A 27,012-nucleotide genomic window follows, 5' to 3' on the forward strand; every position below is an offset into this window, starting at 1 on the left:
AACATAAAAATGAGAACATAAAACTGAATTCAGTATTCTAGATAAAGCCTCACGGTACCATTGTAGCATGACATTCTCCATAACAGCCAACAATTCATTTGCCTTCCTATTTGGTTCCTGTACCTGTATTATGATGTCTGTGGAGGCATAATGATAGTGCAATCTTTTAATATAGTATTCCTTTTTAAAATGGACTCTGAGAAACTGTAAAATGACTGACAAAAGACCACATAATTGTGAAACTCATTACACCTTTGGAAACCTTCAAACATGGATCATAATGGGGATCTCTAAACAGCGCATTTCTGCAGGGTTCCACACTGGATATGGTTATGGCTTCAAGAACACAGGAACAATAAGATTCCACATTCAACAGCCAGGTTTATATGTGAACGATTGTTACTGAGACAGGCTACCCACAATTAAGTGCTAAACAACATCATCTTTTGTACATTTTGCATTTTATTAGATAATTAGTACTGCATTGTTACAGTGAAAGATTATGAATTGCCTTTCACTTGGTATCAATGCCCATGCATCATTTAATCAAAACAACTCTACCTTTGAAATAAGTTTTGTCTTACAAAATCTTACCTTTGAGGCAATCTGCAAACTAGCATTAACAACATGACAACTGCAGAGAAAAGGCCGCATCGTTTTGGCCTGAGAAGAGCTGCAAGGCTTAACATCTTTTAAAAGTCTCCTTGAACCTAATCTAAAACCTCTGAGTTCATCTGCAAAGAAATTCAACCTCTCATCACAAAGGCCACCAAGACCTGCCGATAAGACCGATTAACAGTCTTTATTTCATAAAGAATTCTACAATTCAAACTGATTGGGCTCCGTGCCTCAGAACTTATCTGAATTTTAATACCTACCTCACTGGATTCCTCAAGGACACATGATCTGCTAACTCACATTTGATTTCTTATTATTTGCAGACATGCACTCTGTTCTTTAACTGTATTTTTTTTGGGCATGTGGTGCATGTTTACATAGCAATAGACCTCCATGATTTGAGTATGAGTGAACAACTAATTTTCCTGGTCTGAATCTATGAAAATCTGCTGCTGTCTGACTTTTAGATTTACCATACACTAACTGTGTTTTGGTAACACACATCAGCCTGATCAATATTAAACCACATTGATTAGAATCAGAAGGAAGGAGGATTTGGAGGCTTCAATCTCTAACCCACTTCCTTTTAGCATGGTAAATTCTTGTGATTCATATCCAGCACAAGGATATTCAAATCACACTGTAGTGTAAGATTCTGCACTATCTGTTCTGTTCTTCCTATCACAATGGATAGCCTCATACGTCACCACATAATACTTCACCTGCCACTTTTTTCTTACCCATTCACTAAACTTATCCCACATCCCTTTGCAAGCTGTGACTTCTCACAACTTGGTTTCCCAACTATGTTTTATCATCAGCAAATCTGGCTACAATACAGTCTGTCTTTCCACCCAAGTCATTAATCTAGATGGTCAGTAGGTGAGGCTCCAGCACCAATTCTTGCAGCTCCCCACTCGATATGGTTTGTAATCTGAAAATGATCTATTTATCCCAACTCTGTTCGTTAACCAATTCTCCATCTATGCTATTACCCATAACATGATTTATTCTTGTGTTTTGCAGCTAACTTAATGCCTTGAGGAAATCCAAACAAAAACAATTTACTGTAATTCCTTTACCCACCATGCCAAATAAATCTCAAAAGAGCTTTAATAAAATTCATCAAAGATAATTTTCATTTCACAGAACTACGCAGGCTTGCCTGATTGTATAATGATTTCCAAAGGTCCTTTAGTGACCTCCTTATTAATGAAAAGCAGAATTTTCCAACTGAGGGGTGTTAGGTTAATTGGCCTATAGTCTTTTAGGTCTCTTTTTTTTTAAGATTAGATTAGATTACGTCCAGTGTGGAAACAGGACCTTCGGCCCAACAAGTCCACAATGACCCTCCGAAGAGCAACCCACCCAAGACCCATTCCCCTACACTTACCCCTTCGCCTAATACTAATGGCAATTTAGCATGGCCAATTCACCTAACCTGCACATTTTTGGACTGTGGGAGGAAACCAGATCACCCAGAGGAAACCCACGCAGATATGGGGAGAATGTGCAAACTCCACACAGATAGTTGGCTGAGGCGGGAATTGAACCCGGGTCTCTGGTGCTGTGAGACAGCAGTGCTAACCACTGTGCCACCTTTTATTGAATGACGATTAAATTAGGTGTTTTCCAATCTGCTGGGACATGTCTAAAATTTAGAGAATGCTGGAAGGTTACAAGTAATGTACTTAATATCTCTTAAAGCCACTTATTTTAAGAATTGAGGATGCAGGCCATCAGGTCCAGGGGATTTGTCAACCTTCATTTCCATTAGAATGAAAAACAGACCTAGTTTGTGTTGTACTTTTTCCTCTGAAGTTTCTCCCTTTTATTTGCCCCTGCCTAATATTATGGAGATGATTTTTATGTCTTCAAGTGTGTAAAATCAAATTCAAAATTATTGATACAAAATGTCTGCCTTTTCCTCATTTCCTACTTCTTCCACCATCCCATCTGTGAAGGAATCTACGTTTACTTTAGCCACTCTTATTTCTTTAAACCGCATAAATGCTCCTATGTTATTTTTCTTGCTAATTCACTGAGTCAATTTTCCTCCTTTCTCTAAAGTCATCAATTGTGATTGTCTAATACTTGATCAATCTTCTGGACTACCAAAAATCTTTGTAACATTCTGGCACAAAATTAGAGATCATGAAAATAGCGACAAGATTCTCAACTATTTAAGAACAGATCAAATCAAGATAATTTTAGAAAGAGAACAATGAGGCATTAATCCAAATGTCACTGATTCACAGAGACCAATAATCAAGTTACAGAAAATAGTATCATTGTGTATTAACTAAATCATTTGATGCCTCCAGAGTTGCTTTTACCAAAATATACCTGCGGAATTTAGATACCGACATTTTCACAAATGAACCAATTATGTTCTGCTTTCGGCAAGTGACACTGGAGTATAGTTAATTCAATGACTGGATCAGACAGAAAGAAATTCCAGCAGATTAAAAAGTATACTTCAAGTGTCAAAATCTAGGACTTGGACTGAAGAGAGAAACACATAAATAAAAGAGCACAGCATTCAATCCCTCAAGCCTCTTCAGTCGTTCACTTAAAGCATAACTAACGTACACCTCAACATCAGTTATCCACCTTGGTTCCAGAAGTCTTGATATATGTATGTAACAAAAAGTCATTCATATCAGTTTTGAAGTTTTCAATTAAATTAGCCTTAACTGTTTCTTGGGGAAAGTAAATTGCAACAGAAATATCAATCATTGGAGAAGCAGTAAACAAATAATCCAAATATATAAACTCAAATTCACCAAAGCTTTTGACTGAGGATTATTGCCATTTAGATTGTCAACAGGTTGTGTTGTACTTTTTCCTCTGGTGTTTCTCTCTTTTATTTGCCCCTGCCTAATATTATGGAGATGATTTTTACGCAGAGAGTGATGGGTGTGTGGAATATACTGCCAGCAGTGGTAGTAGAGTCAGATACATTGGGGACATTTAAGTGACACTTGGATAGGTACATGGATGACAGTAAAGTAAAGAGTATGTAGATTAGTTTGAACTTCGAGTACGATTAAATGTCTACATAACATCAAGGGCCAAAGGGCCTGGACTGTGCTGTATAGGTCTATGTTCTATCACCATTTTCTAAAACAACCTAGTGAAATGGTTGGAATGGGGGCAGCCATACGGATATCATTGAATAGGAGTTCCCTGACTGGAGTTGTTAACCTGGTCTCATCAGGGAGTCCTGGCTGACAGATATAAACAGGAGTGTCAGGGGTTCTGTTCACTCTAGGAATCGATTCTGAGCTAGCTGGGTCAAACTTCATGGATAAATAAAGGGCAACCTGATGACGGGATACTGGCCTTCTTGGAGTTATTGCACCCAGATTCTTAACCTACTTTTGTATGGTCAAAGTATTGTTACTCATCAAAGTTCACATTTAGAAAACCAGGGTAGGTAATCAGTCCCAGATACTTCAGATTTTGATTCCATCATTGCCTGAAGTTTTCTCCAATTCAACGTTTGCTTATAACAATGCTCAGTTCTCAATCTTTGACTTGCAAAATCTAATTGTCCTCTGCTACCGATGTTAAATAACAGATGCTAAATGCTGGTTATACAGAGTCCAAGAAGCATGCTTCTCTGATCACTTTTATTGCAACTCAGTGTTATATCACTAATTACTTGATTTCCATATACACACCCAATCACCCTTAATTTAGCATATAACCACCATTTGATCCTAGTTCTACTTGGCCTCAGTCATCCTTACCAGAATCTGCTAGATAACAAGGGAAAGGTCATTGATTAAACAGCTGAATATGGTTGAGCCTTGAACCTAGTTTATATTTTTCCGATAAACATTTCCAATCAAATAACTAAATCACAGGCAGAAACAAATAAAAAAAACCTAATGTAGTTATATTAGCCTTGTCCACAAATTATTGTGTACCAGATCAACTGCTGCTAAGGTGAAAAATTTGTGAGGGAAAAAAGCACTCAATTTCAAAAAACCGGCTCCAAACTGTCCAAAATAACTTTTCAATTATAAAATTGCAAAGCATGAATACAGAGAAAAGCCATGGAGTATTTTCCATTCAACAGCAGAAACCACAAATTACTACATTTTTAGCCATGATGAAACTAACCACTTTTGAAAAGAAACAGACCAGAATCCTGTTTGTGGAAACATTTTGTCACTACCCATCTGGAGATACTAAACAGAGCTCAAGACATTTAGCCTCCATCATCCTTAATTCATAATTTGTCACAAGTTTCTCACAGTCTTTTTGCAGAAATATCATTCAAACCTGAGATTATCTTTATGTTTTGTCTTTCAGCCTATCTGGGGATCCATTTCATCCAAAAGTCTCAAATTTTGGCTTGGTTATCTCTTATTTGGTAGAACATGTTTGAATGTTCTACAGTTTAATTATTCAGAAAATTATTTTGAAGTTCTTTTCATCTTCGGTTTGAATTTTATTTATATTTTGTCTGTACAGTAATTGATAAAAATGCCCAAGACAAGCTAAGGAGGACATTTTTACCCAGCAAGTTATCTGAAATGCACTACATGAAAAGGATGAAACAGAAGTAACATTTAATAGGGAACTGGATGAATACTTGAAGAGAAGAAATTTACAAGGAAATAAAATAAACTGGATAGCTCTTTCAAATACATGATTATCCAAATAGTTTTGTGCTATGTTGGCAGTATCTATTAAATTGGAGTATTGGCCTATCTCCTATTGACTTGGAGTGATTGAATATTATTAACCTTTTGTAAATTGAGATATTCTTTCAACTGTACAGATAAATAGCAATTATAAAGTTAATTTTTGAACTGAAACTGACCATTACAACATATTTAAAAATGAAATAAATATCTGCTTCACAGAGAAGCCAACCTGAGATCACTGATATTATTGAGACACAGGATAAAATATCTGCATAAACATTAATTCTAATTAGCAGTGGAAAATGAAGGACCAATGCAGAATGATGCATAATCAATGTCAAATCAGTAATTTTGTTTGGTGGACTAACAATTATAGTCGAGATAAGTGACGACTAGAGGTAACAGAGTAGGGAGTTATTTCGAACACAGTAGTTTAACGGAAAACTCATTGGTGACAAAAATCACTCAACAGCTATTAATAAGGAAAAACCAAAAGAATTGTGGATGCCAGAAATCAGAAACAAAACAGAAAGTGCTGGAAAAGCTCAGCAAGTCTGGCAGTATTTGGGGAGCAAAAGCAGAGTTAACATTTCAGGTCCAGTAACCCATCAAAAGACTCTTTGAAGAGTCACTTGACCTGAAACATTAATTCTGCTTTCTCACCACAAATGCTGCTCAGACCTGCTGAGTTTTTCCAGCAGCTATTAGCGAGGTTTGGGTTAAGAGTTTCTCCCTTTTTAAAAAAACAATACTTTGGATGTTATCATATGCAGATGGTTACTTGGCAAAGAAGGAAAGAAAAAGATGCAACTATTCTAAATTTGAATCAAATTTTAATGCTGAGGTCAAAACTGCCACATTTCCACAACTGGCTTTACATGAAATGTGTCATTAAATATATAGAACTATTCTGGTGACAAACTAAGCTTTCCATAAGATACACAGGAGCAACTTACCATGACTTCTTCAACAACATCTTATAAATCCATGGCATGGCCTTCATATAGAAGGACAGGACAGCAATGCACAAAAAAAATCATCACTTCCCAATCTCTCACCATCCTGACATGGATTATATCACCATTTCTTCACTGCCTTTTGTTCAAAGTTCTGCAATTCCCTACCTAATAGCACTGCAGGACTGCCTATATTATATGAGCTCTAGCAGTTCCAGAAAGCACCTCACCAGCACCTTAATAAATGTTGGCCTTGGCAAAAATGCAGACAACCTTCAAACCTTTAAAAAGCTGATAAGATCCACAGCAAAACAGAAATTTGACAATCTACTCTTTGAAATGAAGAAAATTTTATTGGATTGACCAACCCAACTGGACAATAATAGAACACTTAAACAAAAATATTGAAACTTTACATAATCTTTTCAATAATCCAGGGATTATGTTAAAGTGACCTTCAAGCTGGTTTGTAAATACCTGGCAGACATGTAGCACATTGAAGGGTGAGTTGAATTATGAGGAAAGGTTGGGCAAGGGAGACTTACATCTGCTGGAGTTTTAAAGAGTAAGAAGCAACTTTTGAAAGATACAAGACTTGAGCGACCTTGGCAGGTTAGTGTGGAGTCTAGATTAGTGTGGTGCTGGAAAAGCACAGCAGTTCAGGCAGCATCCGAGGAGCAATAAAATCAACGTTTCGGGCAAAAGCCCTTCATCAGGAATACAGGCAGACAGCCTGAAGGGTGGAGAGATAAATGAGAGGAGGGTAGGGGTGGGGAGAAAGTAGCATACAGTACAATGGGTGAGTGGAGGAGGGGATGAAGGTGATTGGTTGGAGGGGGAGGGGTGAGGAGGGTGGAGTGGATAGGTGGAAAAGAAGTGGAGTGTGGAGGGGAAGGTTTCTCTTATACGAGAATATTAAATTAGAGGTTGTTGCAAATTAGAGGTTGTTTCAAATAAGGAATCACATAATTAAGACAGGGCTAAGGAAACCGTTCCTTTAAATGGAACTCTCTTCCTGAAAAGGTGGTGGAAATAGAATCCTTCCAGAGATGCAAGAGGGTGAAATGTTATCAGGGGCAGGAGGCAAGGTAGAATAAATAGGCCAGACATGATCTAATTGAAGGTAGCTGAAGAAGTGGAGAAGCGACCTACTCCAATTCATATTTCATTTCCCCATATGACACAATTTATTACAAAATATCAGAATAGATTGTATATTTTGATCACTGTAAGTTATTTAACTATTCCCTTCTTCTCTCAAAATATATATTTACCTATCCATGCAACCTGTGAAAGAGATTTAAAATAGTAATAATAATACTATAATGATCTTTCAGAATTTATCTTTCCAAATTATACCATAAGACAGTGCAATCCATACCTGCTGTCGACCACTGAGATCCAACTGTTTCCAAAATTGAAAATCTAAACCAAGGTCACGCCAGTATTTGCAAACCAAAGATGCTGAAAGACATCGTTCCTTTAAAGTTAAATGAGCAAAGACCTGAAACGGAAAGATTTACTAATTACAAACTATATAAACCAACACTTTGCAATCAATCATTTTGCAGCATGCGGTGTATCAAATGTGTTAACTAATCTCTGCAGGATAATTAATATTTTCTGATAGCAAGGAAGCTAACATCAGTGCTGCTACATTCTCAATTGCTCAACAATACGGAGAATAAAAATGAAAATTGAAACATACAGAAGAACAGAAATGAAGCAAAAGCATAAGGAGAAGAGCAACAATCCTCCAAGCAAAACAGACAGGAGGAAGACAATGGCCTTGGTGGGATTTTAAAACCCAGTATGGGAATTTTTACATCAAGAACTTGCTCAATCAGGAACCAACATAAGTCAGTAAATGCAGGGGTCATACGTGAATGGGACCTACTGCAAATTAAGACACAAGCAGCAGGGCTTTGAATAGTCTCAAATTAAAATGAAATAAATTATAGGAGCAAGATGACCAAGAAGGCAGCCGTATAACAATTCACAACTGCAGGTATAAACTTGTACTTCAAGAAATGTTGAAACAAACACTAAAACAGGAACAGGCACAGAGGAACCATCAGGACAGGTCAGAAGCCACCAGCAAAGGGAAAAGACTATCATAATTTTCAGTTTTAAACAACAGACGAACTCAATGGCTCGAAGGCACCAAGAACCAATTGAGTCATAGAGATGTATAGCATGAAAATGGACCCTTCAGTCCAACTCGTCCATGCCAACCAAATATCCTAAATTAATCAAGTACCATTTGCCAGCATTTGGCTCATCCCTTTCTAATTCCTTCCTATTCAACTACTTATCCAGATGCCTTTTACATGCTGCAATTGTACCTGCCTCTACCACCTCCCCTGGCAGCTCATTCCATAAACGCACCACCCGCTGCATGAAAATTTTGCCCTTCAGGCCCTTTTTAAATCTTTACCATCTCATCTTAAAAATATGCCCTCTAGCTTTGGACTCCCCTAACAAATGATTTTGAACTAAATTGTTAAATGCATTCTGATGAAGTTACAATTCAGAACGAAAACATACCTGAAGAGAAAGTATTATGGTGAACAGAATCTCAGCTACACCCAGTGGGCAGCTTATGAAATGACAACATGAAAAGATTAAAAAATACCAGTTTCATTCTAAACACAGAGGGAATCACAAGAAAATGCAACATAAAACTCTGGCAAAAAAAAGGCATACACTAAGATTTTAAAAACAAAGTGTAAAATGAGGTAAGTACAAATCAATCTATTTATAGAACCCAAACAGTGTGGAGAAAGGCCATTTGGCCCAACAAGTCCACACCCGACTCTCTGAAGAGCATCCCACCCCAACTCACCGCACTCCTCCCTTCCCACCTTCCCACCACCTCCCCCCCTCCACCCCCCAAACCTATCCCTGCAACCCTGTATTTCCTGTGGCTAGCTGCACATCCCTGGACACTTTGGGGCCATTTAGCATGACTAATCCACCTAACCTGCACATCTTTGGACTGTGGGAGAAAACCGACATAGATACAGGGAGAATGTGCAAATTCGACATGGACAATCACCTGAACATGGAACTGAACCGGGTCCCTGGTGCTTTAAGGCAGCAGTGCTATAAATAAATTCAATACCTTCAAAAATTTCAGACCAAATTAAATCAGCTTATGAGAATGGAGGTCAGGCAAATACATAGGAGTTATTTTTCTAATCAGACAATTATCTAAAATAATTACTTCAATATGATTTACTACGAAACAGCACATGTTAAAGGAATTTTGAAAGCTTAATAGTCAATTTGAATGTAGATTTTTGTTTTGAAGTCCAGATTTCTGCATTGGATAATAACCTAAATTGCTCCTGCACCAGCACATTTAAGAAGCTTCTCTTTTATTACCTCAAGAAAAAGCTTAAATACCATACAAAAACATCTCCAGATAAGTCTAGAAATAGTTCAGTTCTGTTCTTCATTGATGACAAATTATAGCCAGTTCTATCTAACTATACCAAAGATTTTCAACTCTCTCCACATTATTTAAGATGGGACTTAAGTAATAATTCAGAACTTCTTTATTAAGTACACAGCTCTATATACCAGGACAGAAAATGAACTCCTTTGCCCTGTTATAATGTATTACCATGTGTTTAATAATGCATCTTCATTCTTGTTGAAGCAATAAGTCAAACAGCATTTCCAACAGGATTGTCTGTTGAAATTACTGATGACAAACATATCAACACAACACTGCTCAGAATGGTATTCATGTCACAGATGTTAAGTTTTGCCACTCTTACCAACCTTGTTGTAATTAAGGACATGAAACTTGACCTACTTGCTCTTATGCCAGCTGAACACAAACAAGCTTAATATCTCTATTTCCTCATTGCACCTCAAAGTGCACATTTCAATAAAATCAATAAAGCAATAGATTTTCCTGCAGAAAACACCCACTTAATAATGAACACCAAATTCTGGAATTGCAGACAACAAACTTTCAAACAGATTTCACAGTATTCAATTTCTACAACCGGGAGATCACAAAGCATTATAACCTAGTCAGTCTGATTTACTGCTTCAACAAGTCTGCAGACCAGCACTGATACATAGTGCCTTGTGTGTATCATTGAGTGGAGTCAACAAGTTCTGCATTTGGATTGAAACCCAGGACCTTTCAGTTCACAGGAAGCAGACTCCCAACTGTGCCTGTCATTAATATTCAAAGTTATTGACCCAGTAGGTTAATACTCTTTTTTCTCTCCAATGCTACTTGACCAACAAAGCAGCTCCAGCATTGTCTATTTTTATTTCAAATTTAACCAACTTGACTGACATTTTTTTGTCAGTCTCATGCAGTTCATGTGATATACATGGACTTCTAAAAGGATTTCCAGCAGAATTGAAGTTAAGGTAATAAAGGGACAGTGGCAGCACCAATCTATAATTGGCTGAGTGATAGTAAACAAAGTGGCAGTGAACAGTTGCTTTTCAGATTGAAGGAAGACACACAATGTACAATATACAACTTGACATAGGTCAAGTGTTAGGAGTACTGTTTTTCTGATAATGTTAATGGTCTGGAATTGGGTACTCAAGAACAATGAAAACATTTTCAGGTGACACAAAACTGACAAACTGAAATGAGGAAATGTTTCAACTTAAAGTGGGCATAAACATACACAGATACACATTTTGGTAAGATCACCGAAAAAGGTATTCAGACACACACACTCCCACACTCTCACATTCATCCTCTCAGAGACTTAGACCACTCTATACACACACACACACACACACACAAACACACACACAAACACACACACACACTCTCACAGACACTCACAGCCTCCCCCACTCCAGGCACACACACACATGCACTCCCTCACAGACTTAAGATTCTTGACACTCTTATCCACACACATATACACTCTCTTCACACTCACAAGCCCCCCAACCCAGACAGACAGACACACACACACACATTTGTGGGGTGAATTTGTCCTTGCAGAGTTACAATGTACTTTGCTCAAAAACTGCATGAATTCATGTAAGACTCTGTTCTCTCACCTTTTAGATTAGAATCAGTCTAAACATTATGGCACAGACAGATAACACAGAGGGCTAACACCTTCAACATATTGTCTAGCTAACACCAATTGTTACAGTTAACCTGAGAATGCAACTTTTAAAAAAAAGTTGTGTGATTTACACATGAAAGAAGTGAAACTATCATGGTATTTGAACAGATGAAAGACTCAACAAACAATCAAGGTATTTTTCAATGTATAAATTCAGTTACACCACACTGTAAACTTTTGCTATAAATTCTGTGTCTTACAACTGTGTCCTCCACAACCACCTGATGAAGCAGCAGCACTCCGAAAGCTAGTGTGCTCCCAATTAAACCTGTTGGACTATAACCTTGTGTTGTCTGATTTTTAACTTAGAGATGAAATTGTGATTTTTAAAATGATGATGTGTTTAGAGGCAGTGTCATTAGGGAACTGCTTCAAAATGAAGAGAAATATTGAGAATGATTACATATTATACCATTTTGACAAACAGCTAAAGAATGTGATGCCTAACACCTCCAAAAGATCTACAAGAGAAAGATTTATTTACACAATTAATTCAGTTGTTCTTAATTCAAAAGAGACAATGTTTTATGTATAGGTAAGTAATCATTTCACTATTCGAGACCATCTCAGGCATTTAGCAGATTACACTAGTTTACAACATTTCGGCCTTTATGCTGCAAAGCTAAGAGTCTTACTAAGACTGCAAATGATAAACAGTGGCACAGTGGTTAGCACTGCTGCCTCACATCATCAGGGACCCAGGTTCAATTCAAGCCTTGGGTGACTGTCTGTGTGGAGTTTGCACATTCTCCCCTTGTCTGTGTGACTTTCCTTTGGGTGTTCTGGTTTTCTCCCACTGTCCAAAGAAGTGCAGGTTAGGAGGACTGGTCATACCAAATTTCCCATAGCGTCCAGGAATGTGGAGACTAGGTAGATTAGGCATGGCAGACTATGGGGATAGGTCTAGATGGGTTGCTCCTTGGTAGGTCAGTGCAGACTTGATGAGCCACATGGTTTCTTTCTGCACTGTAGGAACTCTAATACGTTTTATGTTATTATTCCGCTGGTGTAATATTGCAGGAATATCAATTATATTGAATAGAAGTTATGGCCCCAACTCCCAACACCAAAGCTGAAGCTACAGCACACCAAATATGAGCAAACCAGAAAAGGTTTAAACACTGAGTGAACAGGGTGAAGAAATTTTTTTCTATAAAGATAGTTTTCAGTTTCTCTGAAACTTATATATATTTTGGATATATTTAATTTGAATAAACTGATTATATCATGTTAGACAAAATTTAAAATCATAAATGCACCTTGCATAGTTCGAAGCCTCACCTTTAGAAGTATAGAGGAAGGAAGTTGATTTATATTCGGCGGTTCAGATTCCATTCTTAAGTCTTTAAAATTATCATGGGGAAGACGTTCATTGTCTTCAGGTCCCAAAGGGGACACTGGACATTGGAGCAGAGAAGAGCAGTCACCCATGTTCCCCTGAAGACCCACACTAGTGCATTCTGCTGTGGGAGCTGGCAAAGCACACACAGGTACTGGATGCTCTGCTACGTCATTACTTAAACCAGTGTCAGGAACGCCCTCCAATGCAGAACGAGGCAGTTTATGAGGTGTACACGTCTGCACTCCAGCACATTTACGTTTGCAAACTGGCATCTCCAAATAGTCTGAAGAGACTGTTCTAAACAGAGGTGGCCCAATCAGTTTGGTTGGAACACTCGAAAATAAACTCTTGCCTTGTTCTTCCCAGATAGCAAGTTCCTTGGGAGAAAGAAGAAACTTAGCACATTCCTCTGTCGTGGTCAGTGCAGCGTATCGTTCAGCTAGTTTGGATGCACTTTCAAACTGATCCTCATCAAGAGAAGTATTGTGAACTATGAAGCACAACATACAAGGTCCACGGAGAAAGCACTTCCTCTTAACTTTCCGTCTTCTCTTCTTCACACGCTTACCATTTTTTGAAAGAAAATGGCCCATATAGAAGACTCAAATTTCTCTAAAATGTTTCTACAAAAGAAAAATAGGGAAAATAACTAAAATTTCAGATACAGATAATGTTTACAATATATTCATCATTCACTATCCTTGAAACTTAAAATCACAAGATCTTATTTTAGGATATTCAGCAGAAAAGTAGATCATCTAACCCAAATACTCTATGGCAGCTTTCATGTTCCCCTTGAAACTCTGCCCATAATTTCCTCACCTAAATGCATCAGTATATACCTTTTTCCTGATGAGCCTCTCTGACCGACCTTGGAATGCATCTATACTATTCACTTTTATCACAGGAAGTAGTTAAGTGAAGGTAACTTGGCACATTCTAGTGTCAAGAATAGGGTGGGATACAGTTCTGCTAATTTATTATCAACCATTGCATTTTCTCAAGCAATTTTTTCTGCTCTGTACTTATCAAATTCCTGACAACTTACAAATATTAGTGCAAATCCACTACCCGCATAGTGCTCCCCCTAAATTCTGTTGCAAATTTCAAGAAAAGGTACAGAGGGGCATTTCTCAGATTGGAGACAAATTACAAGTGGTGATCCCCAGTGGTTTGGGATTCTTGTTTTATTTTGAATTTATTTGAATGATTTGAACATTGATGTTGAGGTCTAAATCTCTAAATTTTCAGATTATATTGAGCTAGGGAGAATACTGAATTGTGAGGATAATGCTGAGGGAGTTCAGAAGGATATTGACAAGTTAACCAAATGGACAGACACCTGGTATATGAATTTCAATGCAAAGAAATGTGAGGTAATGTATTTTGGCAGAAGAAACAGAGACAATACAGCTCAGCGGTATAACTTTGAGGGAAGTACAGGAATAGAGGGACCTCGGGGTTCACATGCACACATGAAGGCAGCAAGGCAAGTTGAAACAGTTGTTCATAAGGCCTACAGAATAAAAGCTGAAAGCACTGCGAATGCTGTAAATCAGAAACAAAAACAGAAGTTGCAGGTCCAATAGCATCTGTGAAGAGAAATCAGAGTTAACATCTTGGGTCAGAAAAGAAGAGTCAGCAGACACCAAACATTAACTCCAATTTCTCTTCACAGATGCTGCCTGACATGCTAAGCTTTTCCAACAACTTCTGTTTTTGTTTGATGCTTATAGAATCCTTGTGTTTACAAATAGAGATATAGGGTATAAAATCAAAGAAGTGATGCTCCACCTCTATCAATCATTGGTCAGATCATATTTGGAATATTGAGTTCAGCCTGGAGACCTTATTTAAGGAAGGATGTTAAAGTCCTGGAGAGAGTTCAAAGGAAATTTATGAGAATGATACCAGGAATGAAGAAATGTAGACACGAGGAAAAATTAGAGAAATTGGGCTTATTCTCCTTGGAGCAAAGATGACTAAGAGGTGGCCTTAATGAGGTGCTTAATATGAAGAATAATTTTGAGAGGTAAAGAAGGATATTCTGTTTCTACTAGATGGTAATTTCAGTAATTAAGGGTCACAATTTCAAGAAGAGAGCTAAGAGCAAGATGAGGAAAAACATCTTTACTCAGAGTTTTAGGATTTGGAATATGCTTCCTCAGAGAGTGGTGTTGGCAGACTCCATCGGAGATTTCAAAAGAAAGCTGGATACATATTTGAAAGTAATTAAATTAGAGGACTATGGAGATAGGACTGGAAAATGGGTCTAGCTGTGTAGCTCTTTCAGAAAATGATAGAGACACAATGACACAAGGAAGAATGGCTTCCTTCTGTACTGCAGAATTCCATGATTTGATGATTCCAAAACAGAACTTTAAGAACCCTGACATACAAAAGTAACATGACTGCAGCTCCCTCAAAATAATTAAATTATATTCCCCAAAACTTGTTTCTTCCAAAATAGTTCTCTGTATTGCAAATTGATGCGAGCTTCATTTCTACTTCAGTTAACATGGTTTTCTAATGACAGTTCCACATTACTGTTTTAATACAACACGGTACATTTCAGATACACTATCATGGAAATAATTAGTGTTCAAACTCCAAATGTACTGATGCCACATAGAGTTTAAATGTGCAACTTTCAACACAAACAGATTTCCCAAAACCGTCCGCTTAAACATGCTCTCCTTCCCAGTTCGACAAACATGTCTCTACAGATACAGTATTCTCACAGAATACAGATGTCAGCAAAATTTGCTAGCGCCCATTTCAAAATTTAAAACTTGTCAATTCATTTTCAAAACGTGATTGCATTCATAAAATCGGATATTACTCCATAGCAAATAAAAGTTCTTAACGATAAGATTTGCTTTGCACAAGTTTGTATCTACAATAATTCAAATTTAACTTCTCATTAAAATATGACGCTAGTATGGTTACAATGGCAGGTCATGAGAATAGGAAAGCATTAAGTGCAAGCCAACCTTTTCCCAAACAAGAAAGGGAGGACAAAATGGAAGAAACATTTTCTCGTCACTTGCTCACCTCCAAGCATCAATACCAGACAGCAGCACTGACAGACACCTGACAGAAGGTAATATACCCAGCTTTTCAGTGAGGAAATGATCCCTAAGGCATGACCTAGAGGGAGAAGAAAAAGTAAATTAGAATTTTAAAATTAGAGATTTGAGCAATTCTTCACAACCAGTTGATCAAATTCATATCTGTTCCATAACTTGCAGATGCCACATTATAATACATGATGACCCAAAAAAGCTATATTTCTTCTCAAGTCTTCTCTAGCTTATTATACACGTACAAGTTTTCAAACAGTTCAAAATGATGGATCTTTGAGTCACTGATACGCAAATCTATGTTTTTAAAAAAAATATCATTTTGGAGCACCAAACTATCCTGGTCAAAGTCAGCACCGATATTGTATCTCGTGAACACTCCAATCATATTGTCACAGCATCTTTGTAGCTTGCCATAGAGGGACAGCTGCTTTATGTTTCTACCCTGGCTAATACAGCCATTGCAACTTTCATGTTCAATCTCCTCTAGTATGTTTCAGGATTCTGTACTTGGCTCCTTCGAATTCCTTAAGTTTATGCTTCCTCTCAGTGATAAGCACAGTCAGTTTCTCAACTTCACTAGCATCATCTTGTTTCACCATTTACCCCCAGCGTGAACTCCATAACTATTGAGTGCTCTCTGTTTTTCTGGCAAAATTTATGGATAAGCAGGAATGTTCTCCAACTAAACACTGCAAAAGTGAACCAACTCTGTTCGGCTCCTGAGAGAAAATCTGCACATTTGACAGCACAACAGTGCTCTTTGCCCTCTCACTCTGGTTGAACAAAGAGCAAGCAACAATATTTTATTCAACACAAGCCTTGCACGCTATCAGTTTTCATTTCTGAAACACTGTCCAACTTGACTCCCAGCTTACCCAATTGAAATTTTCATTGCACTTCAGTTATCACCTGATTAGATTCCAATGTCGTCCCTTTCATCAACACTGGGCACCTGGACGCCACACAATTACCCAAATAAGAAGGGAAAGTACTGTATATCTGAAATAAAAAGAACAGAAAATTCCGGAGAAACTCAGCCAATCTCACAACATCTATAAAAGGAAGAAATAGAGTTAACAATGCAAACTTCAGAAGAGACATACTGCACTCAAAATGTTAACTCTGTTTCTCTCTGCACAGATGCTGCCAGACCTGCTGAGTTTCTCCAGTAATCTCTCTTTTATTACCAATCACTGCTGCTTTCTAAAATCTGATCAATTTTACAAACATCATTAGCTTCATCTTTCAAAAGAATATCTATTACGAGTCACATAAGACTACGTGATTTCCAAAATATCTCAAAGAAATGAAACCAGACACATCACCTGGCATCAACCTAAGTACCGGAAAAGACAACATCAGAAACAGCCCTGTCGACCCTGCAAAGCCCTCCTCACTAAACATCAGGGGGCTAGTACCAAAACTGGAAGACCTGTCACACAGACGAGGCAAGCAACAACCTGACATAGTCATACCTTACAAAGTTCCAGACACCACCATCACTATTCCTGGATATGTCCTGTCTCACCAGCAGAGCAGGCCCGGCAGAGGTGGCGGCACAGTAGTATACAATCAGGAGGCAGTTGCTGTGGGAACCCTCAACATCAACTTCAGTCCCCATGTTGTCTCATGGATTCAGGTTAACCATGGGCAAGGAAACCTCCTGCTGATTACTATGTACCATCCTCCTTCAGCTGATGAATCGGTAATCTTCCATGTTGAGCCACACTTTGAGAAAGCACTAAGGATGGCAAGGCCACAAAATGTGCTCTAGGTAGGGGATTTCAATGTCCATCACCAAGGATGGTTCAGCAGCAGTACTACTGATCGAACTGTCAGGTCCTAAAGGATATAGCTGCTGGTGTTGAGGGAACCAACAGGAGAACAAACATATTTGACCTCATCCTTACCAACGTACCAGACAGGAGACCATCGGTTCATGACAGTATCAGTGAGAGTGACCAATGCACAGTCCTTGTGGAGGCAAAGTCCCACTTCACATTGAGAATAACCCCTGATGTGTTGTGTGACACTATCACCTTGTAACATGGGACATTAATGGGACAGATCTAACAACTAAGACTGGGCATCCATGAGGCAATGTAGACTATCAACAGCAACAGAGTTGTACTCCAGTACAATCTGTAACCACCTGGCCTGGCTATACCTTACTCAACCATTTCCATCAAGTTAGGTGATCAACCCTGGTTCAATGAAGAGTGCAAAAGGACATGGAAGAGGCAGCACCAAACATACCTAAAGAAGAGGTGTCAACCTGGTGAAGCCACCAAACAGGACGACTTGCATGCCAACAGCATTAGCAGCAAGCGATAGAGCTAAGTGATCCACAACCAATGGATCAGATCTCAGCTCTGCAGTCCTGCCACATCCAGTCGTCAATGGTGGTGGACAATTAAATAACTGACTGGAGGAGGCAGCTCCACAAATAACCCCACTGTCAATGATGGAAGAGTGCAATACATCAGTGCAAAAGATAAGGCTGAAGCTTTCACAGCAATCTTCAGCCAGAAGTGCCGAGTGGATGATGCAACTCAGCCTCCTCCAGTGATCCCCAGCATTAGATACCAATCTTCAGCCAATTCGATTCACTCCACATGATATCAAGAAATAGCTGGAGGCACTGGATACTGCAAAGGCTACTGACAAAATTCCAGCAATATTACTGAAGATTTGTGCTTCAGAACTTACCGCTCCCTTAGCCAAGCTCTTCTAGTATAGTTACAACACTGGCATCTATCCAACAATATGCAAAATTGCCCAAGTATGTTCTGTACAGAAAAAAGAGAACAAATCCAACCTGGTCAATTATTGCCCCATTGGTCCACTGTCGATCATCAGTAAAGTGATGGAAGGCGTCATTCCCACTGCTATCAAGCAACACCTGCTCAGCAATACCCTGCTCAGTGATGTCCAATTTGGGTTCCACTAAGGCCACTCAGCTCCTGATCTCATCACAGCCTTGGTTAAAACATGGACAAATGAGCCAAAATCCAGAGGTGAGGTGAGAGTGACAGCCCTTGACATCAAAGCTGCATTCAACTAAGTGTGGCATCAAGGAGCCCTTGCAAAACCATTCAAAACTGGTATCAGGGGCAAACTCTCTAGTGGTTAGAGTCATACTTGACACATAGGAAGATGGTCATGGTTGTTGGATGTCAGTCATCTCAGCAAACGTTCCTCAGGTTAGTGTCCTAGGCACAACCATCTTCAATTGCTTCATCAATGACTGTCCCGCCATCATATGATCAAAAGTGGGAATGTTCGCTGATGATTGTACAATGTTCAGCACCCTTCGTGATTCCTCAGGCACTGAAGGAATCCATATCCAAATGCAACATGAGCTGGACAATATCCAAGCTTTGGCTGACGAGTGGCAAGTAACATTCGCACCACACAAATGCCAGGGTATGACTATCACCAATAAGAGACAATCTAACCACTGCCCATTGATATTCAATGGTGTTACCATCACTAAATCCCCTACTTTCAAACATCCTGGGGGTTATCATTGACCAGAAACTCAACTGGACTCACTACATTAAGACAGTGGCTATAAGGTTGGTCAGAGGCTCAGAATACTACTACTCACCTCCTGACCCCTCAAGGTCTATCCACCATCCAAAATGCACAAGTCAGAAGTGTGATGGAATACTCCCCACCTGCCTAGATGAAAACAGCATCAATAACACTCAAGAATCTTGACACCACCCAGGACAAAGCAGCCCACTTGATTGGCACTACATCCACAAGTGTCTACTTCCTCCACTACTGGTGTTCAGGAGCAGCAGTGTGTACCATCTGCAAAATGCACACAGAAATTCACCAAAGATCCTCAGACAGCATCTTCCAAACCCACGACCGCTTCCACCTAAAAGGAGAAGGGCAGCAAATATATGTGAGGATTACCACCTTGAAGTTCCTCCCCAAGCCACTCATCATCTTGATTTGGAAATATACCGATGTTCCTTCACTAGTGCTGGATCAAAATCGTGGAACTCCCTCCCTAATGGCATTGAGGGTCAACTCACAGCAGGTGGACTGCCACGGTTCAAGAAGGCAGCTCACCACTACCTTCTCAAGGGAACTTGGGAGTGGCAATTAATGCTAGCCAGCTAGCGATACCCACATCTCTCAAAGTGAATTAAAAACATCATGTGCTTTACACACCAGAAAAGTGGGAAAGAACTAACTGCTCCTGGGTTCACTTCAGATTTATGTGCAATTACCAACAGCTAATTAGTGCAATTTTTAAAGTATTGAAACTATTTAGTTGACAAACTTGTATCACAACACATGCAGACCATGAAGCCAATATAGATGAGCAAAGACTCGGATAGAGGGAGGGATCCCTGGCATAAGGAGTACATATTCGGACAGAATTTAACTTTACAAAGGACAACACAAGTCAAGAAAGGAGTGGACTGAAAGAGGTGTCTGAGGTAGGGACAGAGGTGGACAATGTTACAGAGTGGAGTCTTAATGAGAGGGAAGATAGGGATCTGGTCAGTTCAGGATCAAATACAATGCCAAGGCACTAGTGGCATGGATAGATTTTATGGCAGTGACAGGAAATGATGGGTTTGGTCTTTGCAATACGCAACACAAATATTTCTAAATCAAGCATACAGAACAACAACAGAAGCACCAGAGGTGTCAAGAAAGATTGGATTCGCTATCATCAGGGTATATGTAGGTAAAAACAATGACTGCAGGTGCTGGAAACCAGATTCCGGATTAGAGTGGTGCTGGAAAAGCACAGCAGTTCAGGCAGCATGGAGCAGGAAAATCAATGTTTTGGGCAAAAGTCCTTCATCAGGAATATAGGCAGAGTGCCTGAAGGGTGCCCTTCAGGCACTCTGCCTGTATTCCTGATGAAGGGCTTTTGCCCGAAACGTTGATTTTTCTGCTCCTCAGCTGCTGCCTGAACTGCTGTGCTTTTCCAGCACCACTCTATTCTGGAATCAGGGTACATGCACACTGTCGATCAGTGGACAAGATGAGTTCAAAAAGGATCAGAAGATATGCAAGAGAAAGGAGAGGCAATCTGTCGGAATTAGAGTAGAGGGGACCCAGAAAGAAGGGTAAAGGGAAGAGGTGGAGCAACAGAAACCTTCCTCACAGGTATTAGTGAAGTGGTGAAAGGCAGAGGAGAGGCCTTTATGAAGATGTTTACCAGTGAAGAAATGCAATTTATACTTCAGTTCTCCAAAATGATAAGTGATGCATAGATTTGGAAAAGGGGAGTGACGGCTGACCCATTTGTACAATGTATACACTCAAGTCGACACACTTGAGAGAGACAGGTTGAAGCACAATAGAGGAAGAAAAGGACATAAAGGGAGGATGCGAGGGAGTAGCTGAACAAATAAATAGCTGTAAAGATATCATGCCTAATACGTTAGGCAGTTAAGAATCTAAAATTGCATCTTAAACAACTGTCAGTATAACTTGGCCCCTCAGTTTTAAATTTTAATTCTGTCATTTAACAGAAAATGCATCATCATAGCTCTGCTCCAATGTTAAAAATCTGGAAGTGCAATCCAGAAATATACTTCCAAAGCAAAATTTTAATATAAAGTGCATTATTCTTAAAAGTTGCAATCAATCCCAATGTGCTGATGTTGCCTGTTCTATGAATTCAATAACAAAAATAGCATTAGAGGAACACATCCACAAGAATACTTGACATAATATACATAAACCACTTCTCCATATAATTTTGTCACCATTATCTAAAGGACAGTAAAGAATCTGACCTTTGATTATTGTTAAAATGTCATAAGCAGTTGCATGAAATAATCAAAAAGGCTGAAGAAATGCTAGTCTAAGTAGAGAACGGGAATAAAATGAAGGCAAAAGTCATGCAACAGCTATACAAATCCCAGTTTAGGTCACAACTAACAAGTTGGAATGAACAGTAAACATTAGAAAAGAAGTACTGGTCTATGAGAAAGTGCTGTTCAAGAATGACACCTGAACACACAGGGTTAAGTTACTAGAAATTATACAAACTTGCATTTTATAACTTGGAATTTAAAAGGTTAAAGGGCAATTTGATTAAAGATATTAATATTGTATGGAAAACAGAAAGGATAGACAGAAACCATTTCTGCTGGTTGGGAGTCCAGACTGGAGGTATAGTTTAAAAAATAGAACTTTCTCAACACTGTATTTATGTTACTTCACCAACCTGAAATGTGAATTCAATTCCCTCAAACATGACCGACAAACTCAAATTCTTTAATGCGATAATTCTGGAATTTTGGGATAGTTCCAGGGAAATCAGGCTTGTGGATAGATTAGCAAAGTTGAGACTGTTCTCACAAGGAAAGATGAAATGAAGAAGAGGATAGAGACCATCATTCTCTGAAGATTTTATTTTATCACAGTATTTGGGAACAACAAGCGAGACCAATGTTTGTTGAAATTTCTAATGTCTGTAAACTTCTTAAGCCATTTCAAAATGCAGTTAAGTCTCAACAACATTGTTATGGTACAGAATAGGTAAGAAGAGCAGATTTTACTTCTCCAAAGGAGATAGGTAAACTAAAACACAAACAAGACATGGGTGTGGTGACAATCAAAATGGAAGACAGTGTTCCAAAGTTGCTGAACTCATATCAAGTCCTGGAGGTTGTAAAGTGCCTAAGCGGAAAATGAGTTGGTCTTCCTCCAACTTGCATTGACCTTCATTGGTCCACTAACGCAGGCCATAGGCAGAAATGTTGGCATGGGAACAAGATGGTTTATTAAAATAGCAAGCAACTGGTAGATCAGGGCCGTTCTTCCAGGCAAAGCAGAAGTGTTCCACAAAGTGGTCACCTAGTCTGCATTTAGTCACAAAATGTAAAGGAGATCTGAAGTTATATAGAGTCATAAAGTTCTTATACACTGGAAAAATGCCCTGCTGTCCATTACATCCATATCAGGAAGCGAGCACCTACCTACTAAAATCTGATTTTTCAGCAAGGTCCACAACCTTGCATGCTGTGGCATTTCAACTGCTTATCTAAATGCTCGTTCAATATCTTGAAGGTTCCTGCCTGTACCATCATTTTAAGCAGTGAATCATAGATACCCAGTACCCGACTTAAAATCCTTTCTCTCAAATCCCCTCTAAACCTCCTGCTCCTTACAATGAAACTGAATACTGTGGTTCTTGGTCCCTCTTCGAAAGAGAAAAGCTTTTCTCGATATACCTTATCTCTGCCCCTCATAATTTAGCACACCTGAATGTGGTGTTCCCTCAGCCTTTGATCTGAAGAAAACAACACCAATCTATCAAGCCTTTCTCCATAGCCAAATCACATCAGCCCACGCAACATCTTCTGCATCCTCTCGATGCAATCACATCCTTCTCATTTTATAACAACCAGAACTACCTAACATTATACACAACTCCGTCATAATCTCTTTGCTCTTATATTCAATGCCTTAATGAATAAAAGTTAAAAATCACACAACACCAGGTATTAATCCAACAGGTTTATTTGGAAGTAAAAGCTTTATACCTGCCAAAGGAGCACTGTTCTGAAAGCTTGTACTTCCAAATAACCTGTTGGATTATAACCTGGTGTTGCGTGATTTTTAAACTTTATCCACTCAGTCCAACAACAGCACCCCCACGCCTTGACGAATAAAGGCAAGTGTTCCATTTTCCTTCTGAGCCAAATTATCTACCCATCTTTCTGTCTTCAAAGGATCTATGGAACTGCACAGTAAGATTGCCCTGACTCTCTTATACATCCTAGGCCTGCTCCATTCAACATATACTTCCTTATCCTGTTAGTCCTCCCAGAATGCATCACCTTGCACTTTTCAGGATTCAGTTCCATTTGCTGCTGTTCAGCTCATCTGACCAGACAATCTATATCATCTATATCTATATCTAAGGCTTTCCTGACCACTATTTACCACAACACCAATTTTCATGTAACTTGCGAACTTACTGATCATACCTCTGACAAATGACAGGAAATCTAGCACAAAACCCTGCAGTGTGCTACTAGACACAGACTTCTAATCACAAAACACCCTTCAACCATGAACTCTGCTTTTTGCCATAAAGTCAGTTTTGGACCTTATTTCCCAAACTGCCCTAGATTCCTCAGTCTCTTAGCTCCATGCAAAATCTTGTCAAAAGCCTTAGTGAAGTCCATGTAGGCCTACATCAACTGCCCTCATCCACATGCCAACTCAGCTCCTCAAAAAATTCAATCAAATTTATTAGACATGATCGCCCCCTAACAAAGCCATGTTCCTTTACGAATATCTGACTCTCCAGTGGAGGTCAATTCTTCACTCAGAATGCAATAGATTTTCTATCAGTGATGTGGGCTCACTGACCTGTAGCCTCCTGGTTTATTCCCTACCACCATTCTTGAATAATGGCCCACATTAGCTATCATTCTGATTCAATATCCTGAGGGCACACCTCCTGCGGCCAGAGAGGATTTTAACATTAATGTCAAAACCCTGCAATCTTCCTCTCCTGCTTCCCAGTGACTGGGATACATCTCATCTGGGCCTAAGGATTTATCCAGTTTCAAGCTTACTAAAGCCACTGATACTTTTGTTTCAATGCGAATATATTCAATTACATCACAGTCGTCCTTCCTCATTTCTATACCTACGTAGTCCTTCTATATAGTGATTATCTATTTTACATCCCAATCTCTCATTTCCTATCATTGGCACTCTTTTTGGGCAAGCTCACCAAATGTTCTACTCACTCCTCCTCCCCTTTTATCAACAGCATGAAAATTTTTTTTCTTCCTACCACAGAAGTGGATAATCATCTGAAAGTGAAAATAAATTAAGGGCTGTTAAGGAAAAAAGGCAGGCAGTTGCTCTTGCAGAGAACCAGTTTAGATACGAATTCATCTAATGCTGTAATTATTCTAAGGGTCTATTAGTAAAGTTAAGAAAAATTGCAATGGGCAAAAGGTGGCAGGCATTTGAAACTCTCGAGTGAAAGACCAGGTCAATTCATAAACTCAAAAGAATTAATAGTTTTGTTAAATAAAAGCATTGAAGGAAATGGGACAAAGTCAGGTACATGGAGTTCAGCCATAGATCTCATTCAACTGAAGAACAGAGTAAAGGGATTAAATAGACTATTCCCATTCCATGAGGTAAAAACAATAACTGCAGATGCTGGAAACCAAATACTGGATTAGTGGTGTTGGAAGAGCACAGCAGTTCAGGCAGCATCCAACGAGCAGCGAAATCGATGTTTCGGGCAAATGCCCTTATTCCTGATGAAGGGCTTTTGCCAGAAATGTCGATTTCGCTGCTCGTTGGATGCTGCCTGAACTGCTGTGCTCTTCCAGCACCACTAATCCAGTATTCCCATTCTATGCTCCAACTAAATTTACAATTTGTTCTTTATATTACTACAAAGTAAAATATAATTTGCTTTTTGAAATTGCTCATTAAAAAGCAATCAGAATTTAGCAAAAAACAAGACCATATAAAGAAAGTCAACTTGAGCCATTTGACAGCAACATAGATGTTGTGTAATTCAAAATGACGTGAACATGTTTTTGTTGATTTGTTAAACACACTCTCCAAGGCACAAACTTGCCCTAAAGCTGACAACCAGAAGGTTAAAAGACATCTAGCTCTTTTCTGATGCATCCCTTATCAGGTTTTCCTTCATCCCTGTTAGAGGTTATAGCAACCATATGCTGGGATTATCTCAACACGGCATGGAACAGGGAAAGGCTCCCCAGTATGTTTATATCTATTCACTCTACTGAAAAGCATTACACCAACATCAAGCAATACAGCGATGTTCGAAAACCACGTTCTAACAAATTTTTATCCAGATCCAAGATGAGTCACTTGCATTCGATCAGCCTACTTTAACCACATAAATTTAACTCAAATATAAATCAGTACTTTTGCATTGAATAAAGTGTTAATTCTTTCTCATTCCACTTTCAAGGATCAATATCACATTTAATTAAGTTAATAAGCATATTTTACAGACAAATTAGATTTCCCATCTATTATCAGATCTACCCCTCCCTAACCCCAAAAACACATGAAGGTCCATGGAACCTCACTTGCTTCTGCGAAAACTCAAGACACAAGGATCGCTGGGAAGGAAAACAATGCTGGATTCATCCTCTATAACCAATTTGCTCCATAAAACAAATGCTCTCTACTTCCTCGCACAGCCCAGCATGCCGACCTTGTTAGTTTCGCACACACATACGAAGTTGATCGTATCCACAACACACAACACCTGCAACTTGAATTTCACTTTTATTAATTTCCCAACAACGACATTGCCCTTTTTGACCCATGCATGCCAGCTGACATTCTAAATTATTCCAAAATCCAGTTATCTAGCTTTTCAAAACAATGTAGGGAGAGGCTGAATAGACTGGTTTTTTTTTTCCCTGGAACATTGAAGGCGGAGGGTGACCTTATAGAGGTTTATATAATCATGAGAGGCATGGATAGGATAAATAGCCTAGGTCTTTTTCCTGGGTTAGGAGAGTCCTGAACTAGAGGATGTAGATTTAGGGTGAGAGGGCAAAGATTTAAGAGGGACCTAAGAAGCAATCTTTTCATACAATGGGTAGTGCATGTATGGAATGAGCTGCCAGAGGAAGTCGTGCAGGCTCGTACAATGACAACAGTGAAGAGGCATCTGGATGGGTATATGAATCAAAAGGGTCGAGAGGGATATTGACCAAATTCTGTCAAATGGGACTAGATTAATTTAGGATCTCTGGTCGGCATGGATGAATTGGACCGAAGGGTCTGTTCCATGTTATATATGTCTATGACTCTAATTATCATCCCAGTCTTCATAAAACCACAATCATCAGCATGTCATTAGTAACTAAATGCCTGATCTCAATCTTCATTCTGAAAGGTCCATTTACCATCTGTTTATATTGTCATCTTGCCCATCTCCAAAAATTCTGTTTCAATTGTTCGAATCTGATTTTAGTCCCCACACAAAGTCAAAATGAATACACTTTTTTTAAATGACCAGGGTTGCATTTTCTTCCCGAAATGTTTTACATCCACGCACCATCTTCTTCCAACATCTCAACACCATCCAGCTCCTTTTTCCTATGCAATTGTTGATAGAACATCTACACTGATGACTTTCTCTGCACTATTACTTGCAGAATCTCCCTTAGTTTCAGTCTTGGATTCAGTTTAGTCCATATCATCCAT

The 27,012-nt window shown here is 38.9% G+C and overlaps 1 protein-coding gene across 6 annotated transcripts in view; it reads right to left on the reverse strand.

The window, feature by feature from the left end:
• Positions 1–27,012, reverse strand: part of fbxl17 (F-box and leucine-rich repeat protein 17) — a 782,194-nt gene that overhangs the window by 751,895 nt on the left and 3,287 nt on the right. For 5 of the 6 annotated variants that reach the window (XM_072583628.1, XM_072583627.1, XM_072583631.1 and 2 more), the window contains exons 2-4: positions 15,758–15,853; positions 12,643–13,326; positions 7,617–7,739 (exon numbers count right to left, since the gene is read on the reverse strand). In XM_072583628.1, coding sequence (XP_072439729.1) covers positions 7,617–7,739; positions 12,643–13,296 — 777 coding nt within the window. In that variant the 5' untranslated portion in view covers positions 13,297–13,326; positions 15,758–15,853. Of the gene's footprint in view, positions 1–7,616; positions 7,740–12,642; positions 13,327–15,757; positions 15,854–16,698; positions 16,761–27,012 lie in introns of those variants that run through there. The other variant, XM_072583630.1, reaches the window with a different exon arrangement.

This window comes from Chiloscyllium punctatum, chromosome 2 (genome assembly GCF_047496795.1).
Source record: "Chiloscyllium punctatum isolate Juve2018m chromosome 2, sChiPun1.3, whole genome shotgun sequence".
In the NCBI taxonomy this organism is placed as follows: Eukaryota; Metazoa; Chordata; class Chondrichthyes; order Orectolobiformes; family Hemiscylliidae; genus Chiloscyllium; species Chiloscyllium punctatum.